At 43.5% G+C, this 23,681-nt stretch overlaps 1 protein-coding gene across 1 annotated transcript; it reads right to left on the bottom strand.

Moving 5' to 3' along the window:
* Positions 1-3,844: 3,844 nt before the first annotated feature.
* Positions 3,845-23,212, bottom strand: MCM3 (minichromosome maintenance complex component 3). The gene is made up of 17 exons (XM_019658720.1): positions 23,004-23,212; positions 21,812-21,924; positions 21,191-21,399; positions 20,594-20,724; positions 18,249-18,487; positions 17,238-17,346; positions 16,300-16,453; positions 15,814-15,945; positions 15,009-15,217; positions 13,720-13,894; positions 13,225-13,351; positions 12,251-12,401; positions 9,133-9,273; positions 7,385-7,488; positions 6,832-6,917; positions 6,297-6,366; positions 3,845-5,114 (listed from the first exon to the last, which is right to left on the bottom strand). The coding sequence occupies exons 1-17, from the start codon at positions 23,079-23,081 to the stop codon at positions 4,916-4,918; spliced, it is 2,427 nt and encodes an 808-aa protein (XP_019514265.1). The 5' UTR covers positions 23,082-23,212; the 3' UTR covers positions 3,845-4,915.
* Positions 23,213-23,681: the final 469 nt, after the last annotated feature.

The raw sequence follows: 23,681 nt of genomic DNA on the forward strand, positions 1-23,681 counted from the left end.
AAAAAAAGAGAAAAAATTACATTTGTGTTTTTAATTTTTAAAAAATGTAAACAGGTTCCACAAAGGTAGTTTCTGGTAACTATAGTGCTCACGATAGCACGTGCTTTCTGCAAACACCAATCCTTGTCACGTAAGCTTCTTGGCCCGTAGAGCAAATCGCTGAGATTGCTGAGAGTATTACCAGCTAGGTAAGGTCTTCAATTTCATCTCTGCACACTGGCACCCACAGATCTTGTCACATCAGGTTTACTCACAGATGTAGCTCTGACCGCCTCCAGCTCCTAGAACATTCTCAGCCCTTTGAAGCCCTATAAAGGGAACAGCACAGTGTGGTGGTTAGAATGAGGCAGTTAAGAATCAAGATAGCCCTGAGTTTGAATTTAGAGTCTACCCCTAGGCAAATTACCTAACCTCTCGAAGCCTATTACCTCTTCTATAAAATTGGGATAATAAAACCCACACATAGGATTGTAGGGAAGCTTTAATGAGATCATTTATATGGTGCTTAGCGCTTAACAAATGATGGCTATTAGCAGGACCACACCTGCTCACCTGCCCCAATCACTAGGTGCATGAAGAAGTTGCTTGTAGGAGTCAGTCTGTTTGGGAGCTTGGAACCTTCATACAACATCCCTACATTAACTCTAATTGGCTTACTTTTTTTATTATCCATTAAAGTTAAATGTGACATGAACTCTTGCATTTATTCTGCAGTGTCGATTTTCAGAAATCTGACTTCAAGTTCAAAGTTTCAGAAACATTCTTAGTCCCTAAACTGCAGATGACTGTTTATTAATCCCAGTCTCAAATGCCTAACCTGGAACTTGCTAGTACACTGGGTATATTGGGATGTATCACTTTTAAAATTGGTGTTGAAGTTCACCAAGAAAAAGTTATAGTAGTTATAATTTTGTTTGCTCTTTCCCCAAACAGTCCATGTTAGGTTTTATTAGTCCTAACAATCCTTTTTAAAAACAGAACCAATGCACGTAGACAAATCCAACTTTAGGCTGTTTCTGATGATATCTGGTTCTGTTACAGCTGTCTTTCAGGATTCTACCCACTTAAATGACTACAATAGCAGCACATGCATGCAAGATGGCATGAGCTGACCTTTCTATGCCAAGGTTAAGTATTGGTACTTAAAGGTAGGAAAGCTTAGCTTGCTACAAAAAGTACCTGCTGGGAGAACTATTATCAGAATGGTAAATCTCAGCAGAGGCTAATATCCTCCTACAGGCTGTGGAAAAATACTCAGGATTTAATAGTAAAAATATTTAGGAAAAGAATTCAGAATCTTAATTCTCTCCCTTGAGGACAGACTGAAGAGAATGAGTTAGGATTACATGCTGGTTGATAATGGAGAAGGCAGAAAGCAGCAGCACTCATCACTGAGGCACCAGACCTGCAAAAGAAAGTGAACAAGTTTATGTATTTCAGTAAATTCAAATGGAGTCAAATAAAAATTAATTTGTTCTAAAGTTTTTCTAGGAATTAAATCTCTTGATATCATTGGAAATATTCTGGCGTCTGTCCCGCAGAATAGAGGCATGGACATTGCTATCCTGAAAAAACCATTTAACAACATGATGGAAGACTCATTGTGACCTGGCTCCAAGTGGTACCAGGGCTACGGTGTCTTGTGGGGACAACTGATACTGGCTGTTAAGTCATATGCATTACCAGAGGGACCTCAGAGATCCCTCCTTTTCCACCTCCTTTTCCAGATAAAGAAACCAAGAAACAAAGCATTTCCCTCTAAGGGAGTGGCTTGACCAGCTTGCACGTTAACTACCCACATACTGTCAGAAAGGGAACTCAAACGCAGCGCCCTTGATTCCCAGGGTAGGGCTTACTTCCCTCTGCTACCTTTTGGTTCTCTGGAGAAATTTCCGGGGTGCAACCGGTGCAAAACACTCCACCTCTCCACCTCCCTACCTGTAGAGCAGGAGGGGAAGTGACCTGGCTCCTGAGAGGAGGGGAGATGGCAGGGAAGGGGAAGACGCAGGGCTGCTGTTGGGCCTGAAGCAGCACACACCTGCCATATTCCACTGGCCAAGCTCTCTGGGTATATGTCCACTCAGAAAGTCTGGAACCATTAGGACCACTGGCGTAGTTTGAAATCTCAGGGGAAATGAGGAGTAACTTTTCTGGTTCCTGGGAGCCTTTATCTTCCTCTTCCACATTGTCCTATGACTCTACCTCCTACTCGTACATCACAGGGCTGTCTTAAGGATTAAGGGGGACACTGCCCGCATCGGGCAGAAGGTTCCAGTCCTTGGGAGAAGGCTGAAGAATCCACTGCCACAAGCTGGAGGCGAGAGTCCTCCTTTGGGAAGTGCTGGAGTCAGAGCCACACCAACAGGACAGGAAAGACAGGGAAGGGAACGGAGTTCCGGAATCAAAATGAATCTTTTTTTTTTTTTTTTTGGTGAAACTTGGCATTTGCAATAATAATGGAAGTATCAGGGAGTAGCTCCATGCTGGCAGGCACGTACCACCTACTCTCAATTATGTTTCACAAGCACCCTACAGGCTGTAATTATCCCATTTTACAAATGAAGTAACAAGCAAGCAGCACAAAATTTACCGGAAGTTAGTCAGTGACAATGAATTCCAGCGACACTTACCAAATTGGGGTTTTTTGAAAACTACCCTTTCACATGCATGCTTCATTTATCCAGGAGAGTTAAGAAATAAGGTAGCATAACCTTTCAAGATACAACTTATTTCTCTAAGCCCCACAAATTATTTTACCTATTTCAGAGAGCAAATCTAAGTGTAAAAAGACTTCTCTTGGAATGAAGCACGTTATTTTTTTCTGATGATTCTGGGTGACTACTGCAATCTCAGCACTGTGTGGCCACAGAAAAATCATTAGGGACCACTGACCAGTAGGTATGTCCCTGCCTCAGCGACCTCTTGGCAATGAGGAAGAACCTATTCTTTAAGTACTTACCAGCCTCTTTCACGTTGCTCTAAGTTGAGAAACTATCCACACGTTTTAAAGTCAGTTGTAGATCCCTTGAGTTCCTATGAGTTATTTTAACACCGCATCTATTGTGGCTGCTGGAAATTGTCTTCTGCCTTCTACTCTTCTGTTGGCTTGCAGCAAGCTGAACTGTAAGCAGGTCAACTTGGCATTACAGGTGTTACCAAAATGCTGGGTGCAGCAGTTCCTCTCCCACTCTGTGCCTGTTTCCTCAGGAGGGAAGGACAGCAACAGTCCTATTGACAAAACTCCCTTCTGGACACATTGAGGAGGCCCCTGAAAACCCCGAGCTTTCCTTCCTATCAGTACCCCATCAGTAGCTTCCACTGTCCTGACCCTCTCGTGGCCCCTCAATTACTATAGCTCCTATTTTGTGTCATTTGGTATATATTTTCTATTTCTTGAACTCTGACACATTAGACATGCATCTCCTCAGCCTGTGGGCATCATGAGCACAAGATGCTACTTTGGCACCCAGCACAGCGTCACTCATTGCCAGTCCTCAATTCGCGTAAGACTCCTTCTTCTGGTACTGCTGCCCTCTCCTTTGGAACTATTCTCCAGATCACTTCCAAGAGGAGTTGCATTTCGCGTCTGTGAAATCAAAAAGGTGAAACTGAACTCCCCAACAATTTTGTCTTCTTTAAAAACAAACAAAAAACTTACGCTATGAGAAGCCAAAAAACCTCTTCTGCTTCATGGCTTCTGGGTGAGGGGCTGCTCCCAGCAAAAAGGATAATGAACCTCACCAATCTTACAGCTGAGAACCAGCACCTCTTCTCTTCAGAGCAGCTTCTAATTCATGTGACCCAGGCCCCCATAAAGTCACACAGTTTTTGTTTTTTTGTTTATTTAGGTAACCTTTAATGTTCTTTGGAAGCTATTGAAACCATACAGCAGTAGACAAGAAGCACTGCCCTTCCGTGCAAACAACCTAACAAATCCCAAGGGTTGGACAGCTGGGTACAAGTGGCTTCACCTGAATCCTGTAAGGGGGTTTCTTAATGGGCAACACGCACATGATTTTGAGGTGTCTGATATGTCAGGTATAGGTTCTCTATGAAGGGGGTTGAGTCAAGCTCGGAAAAGGCAGACGGGAAGGTCAATTTTTCTGGACTTTCACTCACTGGCCTCCTGTGGTTATTTAGCTATTTCAAATAGGCAGGGTTTGGTCTGCACAATTTTAACTGATAAATGCTGGAGTCACTGGGGAAGAAAACGGCCTAAAAACAAGAACTCCCAGAGAGCGCACAGCAGCCTGCTGCCACCTTGTGGTAGCTTGGTGCAAACGCAGGAGCAGCAAATGTTGCGGATAGACCCTTCCAGAGAAACAATAAAATGTGTCTGTAAAAGCAGTGTTAAGGCCATGTGAACAGTATAAAAATGGGCAAATTTATTCCATGTCTTGGATACTTAGGTCAAGAGTACCTATTAGTCTTACCTGGTGCTACTGCAAAAAATGTTTTCTTGGCATTTGTGACTTGCCTAAGAGGTTCTCTACACAGCGTTAAAACAACCCAGCCTGTTCTAAACCAAAGTGCTCGAGTAAAAAATAAAAGCCAACAGACACAGAAAGGATGGGAAAAACAAAAATAACAAAACAGCTGTGCCCCCAAATCACTCAGCAAATCATGCTATTTATAGCAAATGGTTTGGTTTGTTTGGGGATGGGGAGTACGGTCCAGTCTTTTGCAATGATGGGGCAACAGCCGCAGTCCTTCCCCACCTCCCTCCTGCTTTGCCTCAGGGCAGCTTTCACTCCCAAAGCGTCCACAGAACCCTCATTCAGCTTCATCACGTGTCCCTCAACTTCAGTTCAATGAAACACTGTTATTCGGGGAATAAAGGCATCGACCGGCATCGGGGGTGGGGGGCCTGGGAGAAACTTTCTTGGCAGGGCCCCAAGCCAGAGACGAGGCCTCCTCAGATGAGGAAGATGATGCCTTCGGACACCATGACCTGGTTGTCCTCCTGCATCTTGCTCAGCGCTGCCTGGATCTCCTCTGAGGAGAAGGGCTGTTCCTTGTCCCGGTTGACAGATTCTGTGAGGCGCGTCATGCCCACCGACTGTGCATGAGCTTCCCGGAACACCTCCAGGAGGGACACCTTGAATTCCTTCAACCTGCCCAAGACAGGAAAAACGGGTGTGGGAGGAGTGAACAAACCCAAATGCTTTCGGACAAGATCTACGCTGGGAAACCCCAAGGTATTAATACAGTATAGTCATCCCCCTGTACACAACATACACACCTACCTCTGATGGCTGCTACAGACTGAGTTTCCCCCCTTTAAAGCTAAACCGTTGTATTATAGGGCTTCCTATACATTGAGAAATAACAGCATTTTAAAAACAAGAGGGCTTTCAAAGTGTGGGACATTGGCATTCCCATATACTGTGGGTAAAAATGCACGCTAGGATTGCATCTTTGGGAGGCAATTTAGCAACCCGTACTAAAATTTTAAAGTGCATATCGTTTGATGCAGGGAGTCCACTTCTAGAAATGAACCTTACAGCTACATTTGCACAAGTGTACAGTGATCAATATGAGAATGTTTTACTGTAAACAGCAGATTTATGGACCCTAAATGTCCATCATTAGAAAACACAAATAAAACTTTACGCATCCATCCTATGGAAACCCCACAGTCATGAAAAACTGATCTTTATGAGCTGATTTAGAAAGTGCTTTCAGGTATAGTTCAATGATGGTTTCTGGGGAGTGAAATTATAATTGACTTTAATGTTTTTTACTAAATACTTTTCGATGTTTCCAATTTATTTGGTAAACATATTGTGTTGTGTGTATATTTAGGTATTAACATAAAAAAGCAACCTTAGCCATGGAGTTTCTTTGGGGCCCAGTAAATATAAAATACGTAGCTAAAATGGTTTCTGAAACTCTAGTGGTAAAAATTCATCTCAAAACAAATGACAATCAGTGAGAAAAATATGTATCTCCCACCGAGAAAAACCCAAGGTTACAGCAAGACACAAACTTTGTCCTTGCTCTAAGACTTTTCTTCCTGACCTCGCGAGGGCATTGGATTTTAAATTCCCAGGGAATTATTTATAAAGCAAATGGTAAAGTGTAACAACTAGAATTCTGGGTAAAGGATATACAAGAGTTCTTTATAAACTTGTCTTTTTAATTTTTAAGCTTGAAATTATAATCAGAATATAAAATGTTTTAAAAATCCTTCGGCCTCTAGTTTTGAGCTCCGTTGATAAGCAGAGAGTTTTGTACCCTCCCCCTCGGAAGAAGTCCTTGCATCAGCGACATGGGGAGTTCACGTCCCTACTCACCTGGATTCACTCAGCTCCACTTTCTGGGATTCCTTGGTCTCCTGTGAGTCTGCTGTCTTTGGAGTGTGCACTGCAGAAGATAAATGGTTGCAGACAGTGGGGAGGCGAGGTGAAGCCATTTGCACAAACACCAGAGCAATTGATGTTCTCCACTTCCCACCCCTCAGTGAGCCTGCTGAACACTATTTCCTAGGGTTCGAATGGGGCCAGGTAGGACAATTAAGGGGTATTTCCAATGAATGAACAATGAAGAACTGAGTCAGGCGGGAGACCCCAACATACGTCACCTGGGATACGTATGCCAAAACACCAGACTTGGTAAAGAGCACACTTCATCATGGAGGGAAGCAAACAACTGAGCAAAGCTTTTGTCCAAAGTTATACTGTGGATTTCCTATGGCTCTCGAAACAAACCTCTTGGACACAGAGCCCCAAGCAGAGCCAAATAGGAGCCCACCAAAACAATGCAGCGCAGAGTGACTACGAGTCAGGAGTCGAAGGAACTCCTCCTTATCAGCAGGGGGCGCTCTCTTACCTTGAGGCATTTCCCCCTCTGTGTCACTGAAGTCATAGGGGTCATATGAGTCCCCATCCTTGGCATCCGAGTGAGGAGTCTTCCTCCTAAAATACCCACAGTAGTTAAAAGAGAAGCTTTGGCGAGCCCCACCTTGTGCCTCTGACCATGGAAAAAACGAACTGGAAGCATCTAGTCAAAGTGAAACAGCAGGCCTAGGCCTGTGCTGTTACTTTTCCTGCTTCACCATGCTTTTTCCCTTATAAATTCAACCACAAGCCTAACAAGAACAAATAATCTTGAGGGAAAAAACGTCTGAAATGTAATATTCAAAAACCTCTGAGTAGGTTACTGCTCTCGCTCTTCACCAATTCTTTAGCAGGAAAAGGTCAAAAGGTTCATACAAAAGACCAGAGGGCTCGCTCGCTCCGTCCTTTGCCCAGGTTATCTTCACTCTCAAATCCCACCCGTCCATGAAGAACCTGACGTCTACCTGCAGCACCTGATCGCCCCTCCACCCTTCCCCCAGCCCTAACTGGAGTCTTTTTCTCTCGTTTCTCTTTGCCCACCATACCTCTTCCTCTTCTGTTCTTGGGCCTCCTGGCTTTTCTCCTCTTCATCTTCTGTCTCTGATTCATCCTCATGTTGCTTCTTACGTTTCTTCTCCTTTTCCAGAACCTAGGACCAAGCCAACTATGGGTGGGCGGGAGAGGTCACTGATGCCAGGAACTGAGTAAAGAACTCTGAATCGGAGTCCCTTCTGCACCATCAGCAGAAATAATGTCAACAGGTCTAATGAGTCACCTAGCCTCTCTTGTCCCCAAGTCCCAGGACCAGGACCAAGGGAGTCGCTACCCATCTTTAAAAATGCTGGGTGATGTGTGTGCTCACTGCCTTTCACATAGTAGGTACTCAATGAGCGTTTACTGAATAAAGGAATGAATGGAAAAAAAAATGTCCAGCCCATAATGGTTAAGTGGGAAACAATTCACTTCTTTATAAATCAGGTGTTTAAATTTAAGACTGCCTGCACCCTAGCAAAGAGAAACAGCCAAGAAAAGTTCATCAGATTTATAGCCAAACCCCAAAGAGCTATAATTCACCAGACTGGGGGACAGGAGTTGAGGGCAATGTGAAAAATTGAGTCAAGGTTTCAAGGCTTGGTGTCTAAAATGACAGAGATGAACGTCGCAAGCAGATATAGAGAAAGAGGATGAGACGCAAGTTTGAGAGTTCAACTTTTGACATGAGTTTCTAAGTTGACAATGGGACACCTGAAGAGACAGCCAAGGGGAACAGCATAGAGGGAAGAGGAAGATGATCAAGGTCATTCCTTTGGGAACACCTACCTTTTTAAGAGGCAAAGGAAGCAAGGGCAGACAGAGAGGCAGGTAAACCAGAGCCTCTGGGGCCTCTCAGGGCTCTGATGTGGCTGCCATATGGATTTCCCCATGTATAAGACACACCCTTTTTCGAAAAATGTGGGGTCTAAAAACTGGGTGCATCTTATACAGTGGTTGTAGGGTATTTTTTGTGGTTTTTTTTACTTGCATTTCCCGCTTTTTTCACGTTTGATTTTGCACTCATTGTTGTAGATGTTTTTACTTGTATTTCCTGTTTTTTTCGCGGTTGTCTTTGCGCTCATTGTTTCGCACTTGTTACTGGTATTTATGGTAGTAACGTTTTGCCACGTTCTGCCCAGAAATGGCTCAGAAAAGATTTTCGTACAGTGCTGAATTCAAGTTAAAAGTGATCCGGTTTGCAAAAGTGAATGTAAATCGTGCTGCTGAACGTAAGTTTGGTCCTCCTCCAACAGAGGAAACAATCCGAGACTGGCTATGGGAGGAAGAAACCCTACTGCAAACACCACGGCAGAAGAAGGCCATGAGAGGCAATACATGAAGACAGTGATTCGTCATCAGACACAGATGAGGACAAGCTAATGGTTGGGAGTTTTGACCGTGATGAGGAGTTGCATGAATTTTATGATGAGTAAAACTTGAGTTCACTAACTTTATGTAATACATTTTTTTTTCAAATTTCGGGCCCCAAAATTAAGGTGCGTCTTATACATGGAAGCATCTTCTTATACATGGGGAAATACGGTATTTTAAAGCTCTCCAGCTAGTTCTCACGTGCAGCCAGGACTGAGAACCATGGGTGCTGCTGGTCCCAGAGAAAGGAGGGAGGCTGGCTGAACACTGGCAGACAGATGCTGCTCTGTGCTGATGACCCAAACGCAGGTGGCCGATATGGGGGGCTGTGAAGCCCAAACATCAACGGTTTATTCACTAGAACCTCTCTCACCACAAGCATCCTCACCTTCTTGAAGTAAGCATACTGGACCAGCTCCACAGCCTCCTCTGCATCCTGCAGGTCTACAGTCTTGCTCATGCGGGCCTTGGCGTGGGCCGTGGACAAGCGAATCAGGGTTTCCAGTGTCCGGGCAGTAACTGGAGATGTCTGGGGAAGAAAACAAGAGAGGATTCGTACCCAGAATCACACATATTCCTTCGGCACGCCCATCATTCCCACTGCACATATAAAGAAATAATGACACTACCAGAAAAGCTCTAGGAAGTCCAAGCAAATGACGGAGCTCTGCAGTCCCTATAACTACCACATAAAATTCTGAAAGATGAAGAATATCAAGGAAATATGTGTGAGAGAGCATTGAGGGAGGGAGGGAAGTGAACAGGGAAGAAAATTGGGCATCGTATAGCTGGAAAGACAAAAGTCCAGAAAAAGTTCAAAAGCGAAGGCCCACAATGCACCAAGAACTTGGCTTTTATGTTCCTTGTGTATTTAACACTATTAATTATTTGAAGAAGTTTTAGAGATGAGGAAAATGGGACTTGAAGGCTTCAAGTAATTTGTCCAAGGTCACACACTAAGGGAGGGGTGTGAAAGAGGTCATTAGAGGACAAATTTTTTAAAGTTAGGTAAACTCACTTAAGTCCAAAAGAGCAGAACTCTGACATGTTATCAGCTGGTTCTCACAGGGGCCAAACTGGGGTGCCTTTATCTTTTTAAAATGCTATTGTCTGAATGGCATCCCTGGCCTGAGGAATCAGAATGTCTGTGTTATGGACTACGCATAGGTACTTTAAAGTCCCAGGTGATGCTGATGTGTCCTCCTATTGGGTTGTCGGAAAAGTCATGACGCATTTTGCAACGAAAAACATAGAAAAATACGTCATGACTTTTCTGACAACCCAATAGTTAAGCATCCCTGACATTATCGTACCTTCTTATTATTTTATGAATATGGAAACTGTGACCTGAGAGGTGAATGGATTTGTGCAAGGTCCAAAAGTTAGCAGAAGGGATCAGAACAAAGGGTTGGTTCTCTATCACACCTTCCCATCTCCCATTATATGACGGTCACTTCTACTTTCAAGTTTTCAAAATTCTCATTTATACCCAATCTGACATTAACAAACAAATATAGTCACATTTAAATAAGCTCACCAAATTTTTTAATGATTTATAAAGCTACCAGAGTCTGGAGGTTATACACTCCATTATAAGCTCCAATTGGTGTAATATTATGTTCAATGAGAAGGCCTTTTAGACATATTGGAACATGTTCACATAATGGGAGAAGCAGTTAAAAAAGAAAGGAGGCTATTTAATTTGAAAAATACAATTCATACAAAATCTCCAAAAAACAAAATTGAGACTCATGGGTAGAAGTCATGGGGAAGCAGGTTTTAAGCTCAATAAATAGAAGACCAGTCTAACATTTCAAAGAAGTGATGTAGGGTTGGCCGGTTAGCTCAGTTGGTTAGAGCACAGTGCTCATAACACCAAGGTTGCCAGTTCGATCCCCACATGGGCCACTGAGCTGCGCCTTCCACAACTAGATTGAAAACAACTACCTGACTTAGAGCTGATGGGTCCCCGGAAAAACACACTGTTCCCCAATAAAAAAATAAATAAAAAAAATAAAGAGAAGTGATGTACTAGGCATGTTGTCTTTGGAGGTATCAAGTAGTTCCTAGCAGGAGTTCCAGAAGATTTGAATTCCTGTCTTCAGTGTGAGATGATCTGGGATCATGTCCAAATCTATATCGCATGATGAGAGTTTGACTTGGGTCTTTCTTTGTGAAATCCTATTATGAACTGAACTGCCCCAAAAGATTCAGATAAATTCATAGGTTGGTATATCAGGTTTCTAGAAATAGCTCTGGAAAACCATCACAGTTGCCCAACTCCTACTCATTTGTCAAAGTCCAGTTCTAATATTACACTCTCTGGGAATCCTTTCCTGACATTCATACCTTCTGGAAAGTCTAAAGGAAAAATTAATAGCTTCTTTATCTGTACTCCAACAGTCTTTCACATTCAGTTCTTTTTTGGTATCACACTGGCATATATTTATAAATATAGAAGGTGCCAAAAAAAATGTATACACATGTTAAGCAAGAAAAAACTGTATTAAAATTGTAGTACAGGGCCGGCCGAGTGGCGCGAGGGTTAAGAACTGGCTTGAGACGCCAGAGCGTCCCGGTTCGGATCTCACATATGAGGGCCAGTGACACTGCCCTCCGCAGCTAAGATGCTGAACAACAGCTCAACCTGGAGCTGGGCTGCCGTGAGTCGCCAGCGACGGCGTAGGCTGCAGCCCCTGTGGCAGTGGGTTGCCATGGGCTACCGTGTGTGGCCAGCAGCCAGCATGAGCAGCCAGCAGCTGCAGTGAGCGGCCGTCCAGAAGCCAGCGACTGATCTGCCTCGCCCAGGAAGAGCGCAATGATAGTGCCAACTTGGGCCAGTGAAGCAACATCCTCCACAACTAGATTGAAGAAGAAAAAAAAACGACAGCAACTTGTCTGTTCCCCTTCCCCCAATTCCCCAGCACTGTTCCCATCCCCCCAATTCCCCAATAAAAATCTTAAAAAAAAAAAATTATAATACAATGAATGATGCTAGCATTCATTTGATTGAAGCCATCTTTTTGAGCAAACCTCATGCTACACATTGCTACCGTAATTCAATTCAACTTCTAAAAGTAATACATAGATAACATCTCTTAAAATATGTACATTTTTTTTGGCACCCCCAGTATGTATATATGATCTTTCCACCTACTTTTCTGACTCCCCACCCCAGATTTGAGTACTTTGAGGGCAGCTCTTATTTTAAAACTGCATGTGAGAATAGACTAATTCAGTTCCCAGGAATCACTTATGTTTGCTGAATGGGTCACAGCTTCTGGAGGCCAATCTGAACTAATCAGATACATGTTATCTCTGGGGTTCTTATTTCATTTTCCTTTGTAAAAGGAAATGATTAAAATTGTGTCAGGAAGCCCTTCGGACCAGAAAGGAAAAGGTAAGGCATCACTAAGTTAAAATGGTTTCAGAGCTCCCAGATGGTAGGGACTGCTTCTCCAGTCCCTAAAGGGACCCCCAGGTCCATCTTCCCCTTGGGTACTCACCCTGGCGGTGTCCGAGCTCATGCTGTCTTGGCTGCGAAGGCGTGAGTACTCTTCCGCAATGTAGGCGGCTGACTCCTGTGTCAGGACGGGCTTGATGATTTTGGCCACGTGGATGTACTTCTTCATGAACGCTGCACTCACCATCTTCTCCCTGGACCCACACACACTGCATTCCACTTCCCTGCCACACCCAAGCACCTGCCTGGGATAGTGGCTGTGCCTCTCCTCAGAGAAGCCAAGGTCAAGTGGCAGAGTAGATACAGCCTAGAACCCATTATCGTAAATCTCATTTCTATGGAACATGCACAAGGCCCTTTCACCTATTTTTTAGAATTACTTAGGAATTATTCATGAAATAGGAAGGCTAGGTATTATTTGTCATATTTTATAAGTGGGAAAACTGTGGCTCAGAGACACTTAAGTAGACTCAAATTCAGTTTTCTAACTCCAAATTTTATGTTCTTAAACCAACAAGTTTGAAAATTACGTTATATTTCCTACTGCACCATAGTCGAACACAGAAGTATAAGCTCTTGCATTTCATGCTTTGAGCACCTGATCACAGATTCCCTTTATCCAAATCCACTTGCAAAGCCTCCAATGCTTACAATCTACTGATCCTTCACCATGAACTCAACATAAATGGCTACATGACTTGTGCTGTGCAGTCCTTCACATAAGGATGAAATCACACCCACCATCGTTAGGCATGTCATAAAGCGCCTATCTTTAGGAAAAGATCAGAACCTAAGCATAATCACTTATAAGCATTTATAAGGCAACTGGTCAGGAAAAAGGTATCTGTGGATCCAGCAAAGAAAACAGGACCACATAGTTGGCTCCAAGCACAACCTTGGCCTGGACAGCATATATACATGCACATGCTCTGATATGTTACAATATTACATATACACATGCTCTCCTAAGACACAAATCTCAGGTTCCCTCGAGGGACAGGTGAGAGGAATGCTCACTTTTTCTTCTTGTTCCCATGAAGAAGATTGTCATGCTTCTCATAAATCTGGGTGTCCTGATGGTCTTCCTGGCTAAAGTTGGGATCATCTGTGGCCAGGATATCTACAGCACTACCCAAAGGCATAGCTAAAAAACCCAAGTTGAGAAAAAGGAGTGTAAGAAAGAGCTTAACCCAGGGAATTGCTTCTTCTATAGCACAGGAAGGGAAGAGAGACAAGACTCACAAAGCAAAGACCCAGACAGGTGGAGCCCACAAGAAAGGAGGGTAGCACCACCTGGCCCACAGAAGATGCTCAACGGTGTTCCCAGGCCCAGAAACGGACAAAAGACACACCTTAGGATAATCTCCACTGAGCAAGGAGTGGTAGCCAGGCAGGCAGGGGCACCTTCAATTTCAACCCAGAAACTGCAGCACAACCCACCCCCTGGGTTGGGCTGAGATCAGGGCATCTGTTCAGGTTCCCTTCCCTTCCTTCCTCTTCTCATGGCCTCACCGTCGCCATCCTGCTCCCCTGGCGTCCTGTAACGGTGCATCCTGAGGACATGGTCTGAGATCTCCCGGTCCTGCTCAGGGTCCATCTGATCCAGCATGATGAAGAGCAAGTCAAATCGGGACAGCAGTGAGTCCTGCAGCCCAATGTTCTCCATGGGGGTCTTATACTGGTCATACTGGGAACGCAAGAAGAAAAGGAAGTGGAGGCAAAATCAATAGGAAGAAAGAACAGGAAGCTGGACTGATTCTGGGAGTGAGGATAGAAGACGACCTTAAAGAGAACGAGGCTTGGGAAGGAGGTGGCTGGGTTTGAGACTCAGCCTGTTGGAGGCGCCTAAGCTCGGTGAGGCGGTTTGCTTGGAAGGAAGGAGGTGAGGCTTTGAGTTCCCTCAAGTCACCTGAGCTTCAGTTAGAGATATAAAGTAGATATAAAGCATTTATTTATAAGTACTAGTTAGAAGTATTATTATAGTATAATCTTGAAAGAGGGCAATTTGGCAATCTCTACCAAAATAAAACTACACGTAACTCTTAATCTAATAATTACGTTGCTAAGAATTCACCATATAGGTATATTCCCAAATATATAACAAAATATACATAAACGGATATTCATTACAGGTTCATTCATAATAGCAGAGAAGAAAAAAGGGAAAACACCAATTGCCCATCAAATGCAAACTAGTCTAACAAATTATTATAAATCCATACTAGGCAGCTGTTTTTGAAATAAGGCAAAATTCAGCAAAACCCAGACAGGATAAATATAAAAGATGACATCTAAGCACATCATAGTCATACTAAAAACCAAAGATAGATTAAGTCCTAACAAGGAGATAGCATGCTGGTACATGCTTAAGTTTTTGTTTCCTAAAAACACTCAAGAACTGTTAGTGGCTCTCTTGGGAAAGAAATAGGAGAAAAATGGCTTTTCATTTCCATATTCTATCTCTCCATTATTTTATAAATCCTCCTGCCACATGCACGTAGTACTTTCATTTTAATGTCAATACAGGTCACCTGGGATGTGAGACTGCAGGTCGTTTTTTTTCTTCTTTGTAGTTTTAAAAAGTTATTTTAAATAAATACCTTTCCAGGGGATTCTGATGTGTATGAATGGGGAAGGAACCACTGCCCTAAACCAAGGGCAGTTAAGATGATGAGCTTACTTGGTTTGCTCTTTGGCCATTATTCCCCTGGGTCACCTAGAAGAAACTTCTTGACCCGGTTATTCAGCAAAAGTAAATGAAGGCGAGGACAATGAGTAAGTAAGTGCAAGATTCCACTGACCCTGCCGTAGACGGGGTTGGCTGCTGCCAAAACACTGCAGCGGGCATTCAGTCGAGCATGGATGCCAGCCTTGGCAATAGTGACTCGACCCTGCTCCATCACTTCGTGGATGGCCGTGCGGTCCATGTCAGACATCTTGTCAAATTCATCGATGCAAACCACGCCTCGGTCAGCCAGGACCATGGCCCCTGCTTCCAGGCGGCGTTCCCCTGGGAAGTGGGGAGGTAAAATACCTGCTACAGTCCAGGTCGTAGGGGGTCGTGGGGAGAGATGTCTGTCTCCCTCCCACTATTGCACTGAGAATATAGTGAAGCCAGCTCTTAAGAGACTTAGAGGAATTCCTGGTGGGTCATCCTTTCAAGCTCCAACCTCAACAGCATCTCCTTGTCCCACTTTGACCCTAAGCAGCTAACCTCCAACCAACTTTCTTTACAGATTTTTCTCTCTCCATCCTCATTCTCAAGTGATTTCCCAACTAGATCTCTCCTCTTTTCACACTAGTCTTCAAACCCCTTCCTCTAATTTAGGAAATAGTACAATCTTCATTTTTATCTCCCTTCCAATTTGCTAAGCTTTCTCCTTCAAAACGCTTTCAAAGAGTCTTCTTGGAGACATTCTTGTCAATAGAGGGCCACTCAGAGACTTAAATAATCACCCCCTATTGCCAGATACTCAGTTTTCTACTGGCCCAAACTAACCTCTCAACTGTATCGTCCCAACACAAGCTATACCTAGTGCAAGCTCGAAGAATAATGCTCGATCTCACTGCTGGACCTTAGCCAAGGACCCTTACACCCTCCCTTACCTGTTTCCTGGTCTGTAGTGACAGCGGCTGTCAGACCCACTCCAGAGGAGCCCCGGCCAGTGGTGGGGATAGCCCGGGGTGCAGTGCAAAGCACATACCGCAGAAGCTGAGACTTGGCAACCGATGGGTCTCCTGTAATTGGATGGGGGCAGTGGTTATTCTCTAAGAACCCCCCCCGGCCCTCCACCACCAGAAAATTCTGCTTTTCTAGCACAGCTCCTGACGTAACAGAAATATATAGTAATAGGTGGTTAACGTTATCTCCTTCACATTCCCTTTACCATTTGTGGAAAAATATATTTTACATATAGACCATGAAACTCAGAAATGATAATAATAATAAATAGACTCATTTTAGCCTTTTACCTTTTGATGGGACTGAAATACGGCCACGTACAGAATACACTACCTTACAGGTAATACATTCCCACAACCACACTCCACCAGGGAAGACCACGAGTCTGAAGCAAATCGCTAACACCATACCTATTAGAAGGATGTTGATGTCCCCACGGATGTGGCTGCCATTTTCTAGGTCCCGTTCCACCCCTCCCAAGAGCAAGCAGAGGATTGCCTTCTTGACGTAGTCATGCCCGTGGATACTAGGAGCCAACGACCTGGCCAGCTGGTCAAAGATGTCCTACAGGAGGAGTAAGCAGTGAAGTGAAAAGCCTAATGAGAAGCAATGGAGTATGGCTGAACTCCACTTTATACTTTAGCCTACAGAAAATGCTTGAAGAAATATACAAGTCCAGGCACTGTTTCTAATCGTAAGACAAATCACATTGATCAGACCATTATCAACAGATACAGAGGAAGCTTAGATTCCAAAGCTTGCTTAAAGGTTTAAGAAAAAAGTGATCCCTGATCAAAATTTAAACGTTTATTTTTATACTCTCCCTTGATGTTAATCAATAAATGATCTTAATTTTTAAGCCAGAAAAAAGTGTTTCCAGGTTCAAAACATTTTAGGTTTAGTAAGAATGTGTATTGTGCTTCAGCAGTAACTTTGATCACACATGCATATATTCTAAATGTGGACACTGTCTTCAAAAAGAAAAACAAATTGGAGGACTAAAACAAAAATGATGTAAAGTTTTAAATTTAAGTAACAATGCATCACTAATGTCTTCAGTAAAGACTCATTGGTACACTGACATTCTAACTCCTATTCTAATATTTGTATTAGGTTCACATAGCAGCCCAAGCAGGTCTCATTCAGCCCAGCACAACAGAAACATTAAAGAACAAACAGCAAAAAATGCCCTTTTACTTGCTGACTGGGTCAAAATTAGAAGCTAGCACCAAACACTTCAGAAGAAAAACCTTGAACCTCTCTCCTGCTCCAGTACAAAGATGGCCATGGTCAAACACAACCCATACAAATCCACCCCCACCCTCAAATCCCTGAAAAACACCCAGACCTTGGAACGCGTTTTACTGAACTTCTTGATCTTGGCTATATCCTCAGCAGAGAACGAAGGCTGAATGTCCTTGCTCATTTGCTTCACATTACAGGCAATCAGGACAGTCCTGAGACAAAGAGGAGAATTAAGAGAAAGCCTGGTATACTATTCTGCCATAAGAAAAGATGCAATTGTGCCATTTGCGACAACATGGATGGATCCTGAGATTATTATGCTAAGCGAAACAAGTCAGAAAAAGTCGAGAACCATAAGATTTCAGTGATATGTGGAATATTGAACTGAAAACAACAAAAGAACAAGACTAACAAATGAAGAAACAAAAACTCATAGACACAGACAACTGTTTAGTGGTTACCAGAGGGGAAGGGGGAGGGGGTGGAGGGTGAGGGTAAAAGTGATCAAATATATGGTGATGGACGGAGGACTGACTCTGGGTGGTGAACACACAATATGATATATAGATGATCTATTACAGAATTGTACATCTGAAACCTATGTACCTTTACTAACAATTGTCATCCCAATAAACTTTAATTTAAAAAAAGAGAGAGAGCAAAAGCCTGGTATTTTCAATTTCTAACCTCAGAGCCTTTCAGGCTAATAATCTAGAACAACAAACTGAAAAACAAAAAAGCTGTTCAGAATTCAACAACTGATTCTCTCTTCGTCCATGACCTAAATATGCTGATGATGCCTCATCTCAGGAATTTATATCCTGCTGACCCACAGAGCTTCAGACAGGAGTGTGTATGGGAAGAAGGTGGGAATATGTGAGGAACTCCCAGGTAAGCCATGAGGCTATAATCATATCACCAGTAACTCCCACTTTTAGTGTAAGACAGTATTACCAGTTTTATCTGATAGAAAACAGATATCCCATCTCTCAGGCGGGTAAAGTGCTCCACCTGTCTGTCACAACTCTCCAGAACATGCCAAACGAGAGAAAGAATTCCATCAGAAATGGAAGCTGCCAGCAGCATTCCAAACGCTTCATGACTGAGCCTCTACCTGAAGGTGCCTGAGGTGTAGCCTCCCTTCTTTCCAGGAAGGCAACGGTAGGTCCCCACCACCTGGACCCGGTCACCAGGCTTCACTTTGTCCACCAAGTCATCATCCAGAATGACGTCCACAGAGCGGGGAAGCTGGCCAGCTGGAGCCTTCTCTGGCATCTCCTGGATGGTGATGGTCTGGTGGTCCTTGTAGACCGAGAGGCCATATTCTGTCTCAAGGGGATTGTTTTCCTCATCCTAGAAAAAGCACACAGAAAAGCAGAGTTTTCTTTGCCCTGTCTTAAAGAGACCACACTCACGGGGTGTAGGAAACAGATATCGTTTGGAGATGACATCATGAGATTTTGGTTTCCAGGAACAAAAGCCAAATTATTTTCTCTAGCTCTTCCAACCTTATCTGTTCTAACAATCAACCACCTAAATGGAAGAGGCCATCTTTAGTCTGAAGAGACTATGGCTGTATTAACATCTAAATTAAGATTCTTACCTCCCTTACTAAAGCTGAATATATGCTTATTGTGACGCAGTATTTCCACTCCTCATAGTAATACCCAACAGAGACATTCACCCAAAGCCATGTACTACTAAGTTCACAACAGCACTATTCCTAACAGCCAAAATTTAGACAATATCCAAATGTCAGCAACAGAGTGGTTAAATAAATGTAGTGCATTCACACAAGTGAATACTAGACAGCAATGAAAATGTATGGAAAACACCTATACACGACATGGATGAATCTCACAAATACAAACAGAGGCCAATACAAGAGTATTTATTTAGAAAACATAAAAATAGGCAATAGTCATCTATGCTATTAGACATCAGGATACTCAAACAGGGCAGTGCAGGCTCCCAGGAAGGGCTTCTGATGGCTAGTAAGGTTCTGTTTCCTGTTTTGGATGCTGATTTTACAGCTATACTCAGCTTCTGAAATTTCATCAAGCTGCACATTTCTGTGAGCTTTCCCATATATATATTAAAACTTCAGTAAAAACATTTTTAAAGTTTTACTTCCTTGGTATTTAATTTCAAAAAAACATAATAGCTATCGCTTATTGAGTGCTACTATGTACAAAACACTGTACAATTACCATGGAATTATCTCATGTAATCCTCACAACTCAGCAGCACAGACATTTCCCACGTTTTATAACAGATTAAAAAACTGAGGCTGGGATTGGTTAAATGAGTTCCCTCAGCTGTCACACTGCAAGGAGCAGAGCCAGGACTCGAGGCAGGTGGAACTCCAAAGCCCAGGCTCATAAGCACCACACTAGGCACTTTTAGGAGACCTGGTCCAATGGTTTCTACGGCTCAAGCAAAGAAACTTGGCCATGATAATGGATAGAACAGTACTCCTTGAGTACTTCCTGGAGAAGAAATTCTAGAAAGTAGGATTCTAGAGCACCTAGGATTCTAAGATGACTTAGGAAATGCAACTGGCCGGAGAGCCAAGACATGGGTCCTCGTTCTAAAGGTCATCGCTAACTGGGACCATAAGCAAGTCACTTAACGTCTCCGAACCTCAACATGTCATCTGGAGGTAGACGAAATGATTCTAAAGTAAGTTTCAGTTAAAATTCGAAGATACTCATCCTCGTGTTCATGGTTTATGTTAAAAGATTCCTCCACAAGTTGATAAAATTGAAGGACTGGGTCGTATTTATAGCTGTGTCTCCCAGGGTGCCTAACAGTTCTTTGGATACAGCAGCTCTCAATTAAAATTTGATGTGGGGACAGCTTTCTTTCATAGAATGAGTTCAGACATCAAATAACCAATATGAATCATCTTCTGCCTCATTAAATAAAGGCTCGCATCATCCTCAATTCACATCAAACTGCACACTAAGAATAAAGCCATTTCCTATGCCAACCTTCTCTTAAACCTGCAGTAAAATACCTGCAAAAAGCACGTAGTAACATTATAATATAAGGGTTTTCCCATATTACTTTAAGTAGGTTATAAAATTATGATTATAACTTTGCTAAAAAATTGATGTAGATTGGATGACTTTTCTCCTACTTTCAACCCTTCCATACTTTTCTAAATTTTCTAAAGTGAATATTTATTCTTTTTTAAAAAAAATGTGAACTTTCCATATTAAGCTCTGGCTAGCAATCAAATTCTCCTTTAGGTGAATCTTTACTTTTCATTCTACCTACTTTTAGCAGACTTTGGCTATTACCCAATTACTTGCATTTTTTAAATCATGTTTTTATTTCCTGTTTCGACCCCAAAAAAGTGAACTGTTTATACTATCTGATCCAACTACTTGCATTAAAATAGATATCTTTGACTACAACCTCCAAGAGGCCCAATCACTTCATTCCCCTCCTCACCTTGGTGGGATAGACAGAGCTGGAAGGAAAGGCCACCAGGGTGGTGAGATCAGAATAACGTCGCTCTATGGTCTTCTTCGTAGCAGGACAGTAGTGGACACTGCGGACAACTTTGGGACGAACTAGAGAGCCTAGGAATGGAAAACATGCATATAAAGCATCCAACTAAACAGTGACAAAGGTGGGATCATAGGCAAGCCCATGATGACTCCAAATACTATTCTTCCTACTAGTTTAAGCTATTTCAATAATACTTGTCATTTATTCATTTTTACATTTATATATACACATCACATCGGTGTAAAACTTTAAATACAACTGATCCCGACTGAGAAACAGGCGTTTAGGGTTAGAATGAAGAGACTGCCAATAGCCAAGACTCCTCCACTCTCAGCAGAATTCATCATGGTCACTCAAGGTCCCCCTCATCACGGCGTATACTAGGAGCTCCTCCAAGTTTCACCCCATCATTTCAATGCTCCACCTTTCTGAAGCCACACACTCGCTACCCAGCTCTACTCCACCTCTCCTGCTTTCCCAGCCCCTCCAAGCGTATCCCACCTCCATTCCCTCAGACCCTTACTTTAACCCACTTACACTTAGTGACAATGCCTTCCACACAGACTACACAGCTGAGGAAGCAGGAAGTGAGAGTCCGGGGAGAGACATGCTTGGAGCCAAAGCTACCCTCCAATCCTATGTAGAACTCCTCATACTGCTTCGCATAGGTAGCATCAATGGAGGCCACAAAATCCTTTAAGGCCCGCTGGAAGGCAACCAGCTCCTCAAAAGCATTGCTCAGGAGGCTGCACAGGGGCAAGAGAAAGAATAATTAGGCAGAGGGCAGAACTCAAAAAAAAACAACTGACTCTCAAAACAGAAGTGGAAATTCTTAGATGATCAAGAACAAGAAGTGAAAATCTAGCTACTTCTGCCACCCTATAAGACTCAGGGGAAATAATCAGAACTGAAGACCAACTTCAATTTATCAAAGATGTAGAAATAATACTCAGTAAAACACGGAAGGAAGGAAAAGCTCTTGAGAGAAAAATGCCTACTACCTACTTGGGGAAGATAAAAACATAGGAGCAAGGCTTCAAGGTCAGAAGCATTTCATCCAGGTCTTCTCCTGGGAAGCCTGTCCCAATGTAGGAAAAAGAGAGGGGAGCAATTCTCACTCACAGCCAGAACATCCCCTTGGGATCCGTTGCCACTCACCGATTAGCTCTCTTCTCATTTTTCCTGCGCAGGTCATTCACGTTAACAATCAATCGGTACTGGTTGTCACTGATCAGCTCCCGAACTTTGTTCTGATAAATTCCCCGGTCTTCCTGCAAAATAGCCACCACATATAACAGCCACAAATTCAAAAACAAGACGTTTTTAAACAGAGCAGCTCTCACAGCAAGATAAGTCAATCTCTGCGGCAGAGTTAAACCCCAGTTTCTTCCATATTTTCACTCACTAGCCTCGAATTCCATATACACCCAAAACGGACAGTGTAGGGATTACGTCTCCCTCCAGGTTCGTGCTATTATTCCCATTACCAATAGATTTTCTGTATCCACTCATTTCTCAACCTTTAATGGGGAATTAAAATGAGCACAGAAGAAGTCTACAAGGACAACAAATACTAACCTTGTTAAAATGTAAATTAAGCGGGCTTTTACTATTCATATTAAAATAGCTTTTCATTTAAAAATTGTATACAGAATTAAAATATTTAATTTCCTGATATCTTTATAATATAGGAAGAGTTCTCATATCCAGACCTAATGGAGTTCGGAGCCTTAGCCATTTGTTTACAGATACAGCATCAGCAACCCTTCAAGACACTTTACAAACATCCTAGGGCCTTTACCTGCATCACAAACACTTTTTATCTGTATGTCACTTGGTACTGAAAAAGAATGCTGCCAAATTAGGAAATCTTTTCCTCCCAATAGGCAATCAGTCTCTAATATCCGGGGACCCCACGAAGCGGCGGACCACTGCCCGTCCGATGGTAGTGCTTCCCCAGCCTACTCCTCAAATTCAGAGAGCCGGGCATGTTTTCAAAGAGGTCAAAGTGAGCTTTGCATTTTGTTTGCACTTGAAAGAAGCCTGTCGCCTTTCGCGCGACTCCGCCATCACTTGTACTCAGGAGAAAGTTACAAGATCGCCCTCTAAGGTTCACCTATAGAAAACCAGCTAAGGCCTGACTCCACCGCGAGAAAATCTACAAGACCGAGATGGAGGGCTCCTGCGCCAGCCACCTCTGCCGCGGCAGTCTGCAGGCCTGGCGGGCCTCTGCCTCCCAGGCCCCGGGTCGCCGCTCGGCGTGGAGCGGCGCCCACCTGGCTTCCCTCGGCCTGTCCGCGTCCCTAGCGGCTCCACGCTCCAGAACATCGCGACCCAGGGCCTCCCTTACCTCGTCATCCAAAAAGTCCAAGTAATCTCTCTGCGCCTCCCGCAGCTCCACATCGTCCAGTACCACGGTCCCCGCCATGCCGGCCCACTCAGAACTACCTCCTGCCGAGCCGCGCGGTGGGTCTTCAATAACCCCGCCCCGGCGCGAAAACTTCCGAACTTTTCCCGCCACCAAAAGTTACATCAACGAAGGGGCTGGGTCTCTGGGAGGATATCCGCATTCTGATTGGCTGATGAGAATAGACAGTATCCAATCGAGAGCTTCTTCTTCTTCTCGTTTACCGGGAGCCGCCTCGCTGCGGCAGGAAGGTACCATCGGGAGCGCTGTATGTCTCCTCTCCCGGCTCCGCCCTCACTGATGGGGAAGCTGACCAATGCAGCCGAAAGGAGGCTGGTAAAGCCTGGTCATTGGGCATCCGAAGGCGGGCGAGGTCTGGAAGCGATTAATTCTGGGAATCGTAGTCTTCCCCTTTTCCCGGATGTTTTGATGATTTTTTTTTTTTTTCAATTTGCGGTTCCTTTTACCCTCCGAAGGGTGATCAAACTGAGGCCGGAGGTTGCATTCAAAGACTAAACGTCAGAGAATGGGGGTTTGTAACGCAAGGAAATGAAAATACAAAAGCAAGTGTTTTTTTAAAATATGTGTTCAAATACAGTGTGCTGGGAATGTTTTTTAAGC

The sequence above is a fragment of the Hipposideros armiger genome, unplaced genomic scaffold (genome assembly GCF_001890085.2).
Source record: "Hipposideros armiger isolate ML-2016 unplaced genomic scaffold, ASM189008v1 scaffold_288, whole genome shotgun sequence".
Classification (NCBI taxonomy): Eukaryota; Metazoa; Chordata; class Mammalia; order Chiroptera; family Hipposideridae; genus Hipposideros; species Hipposideros armiger.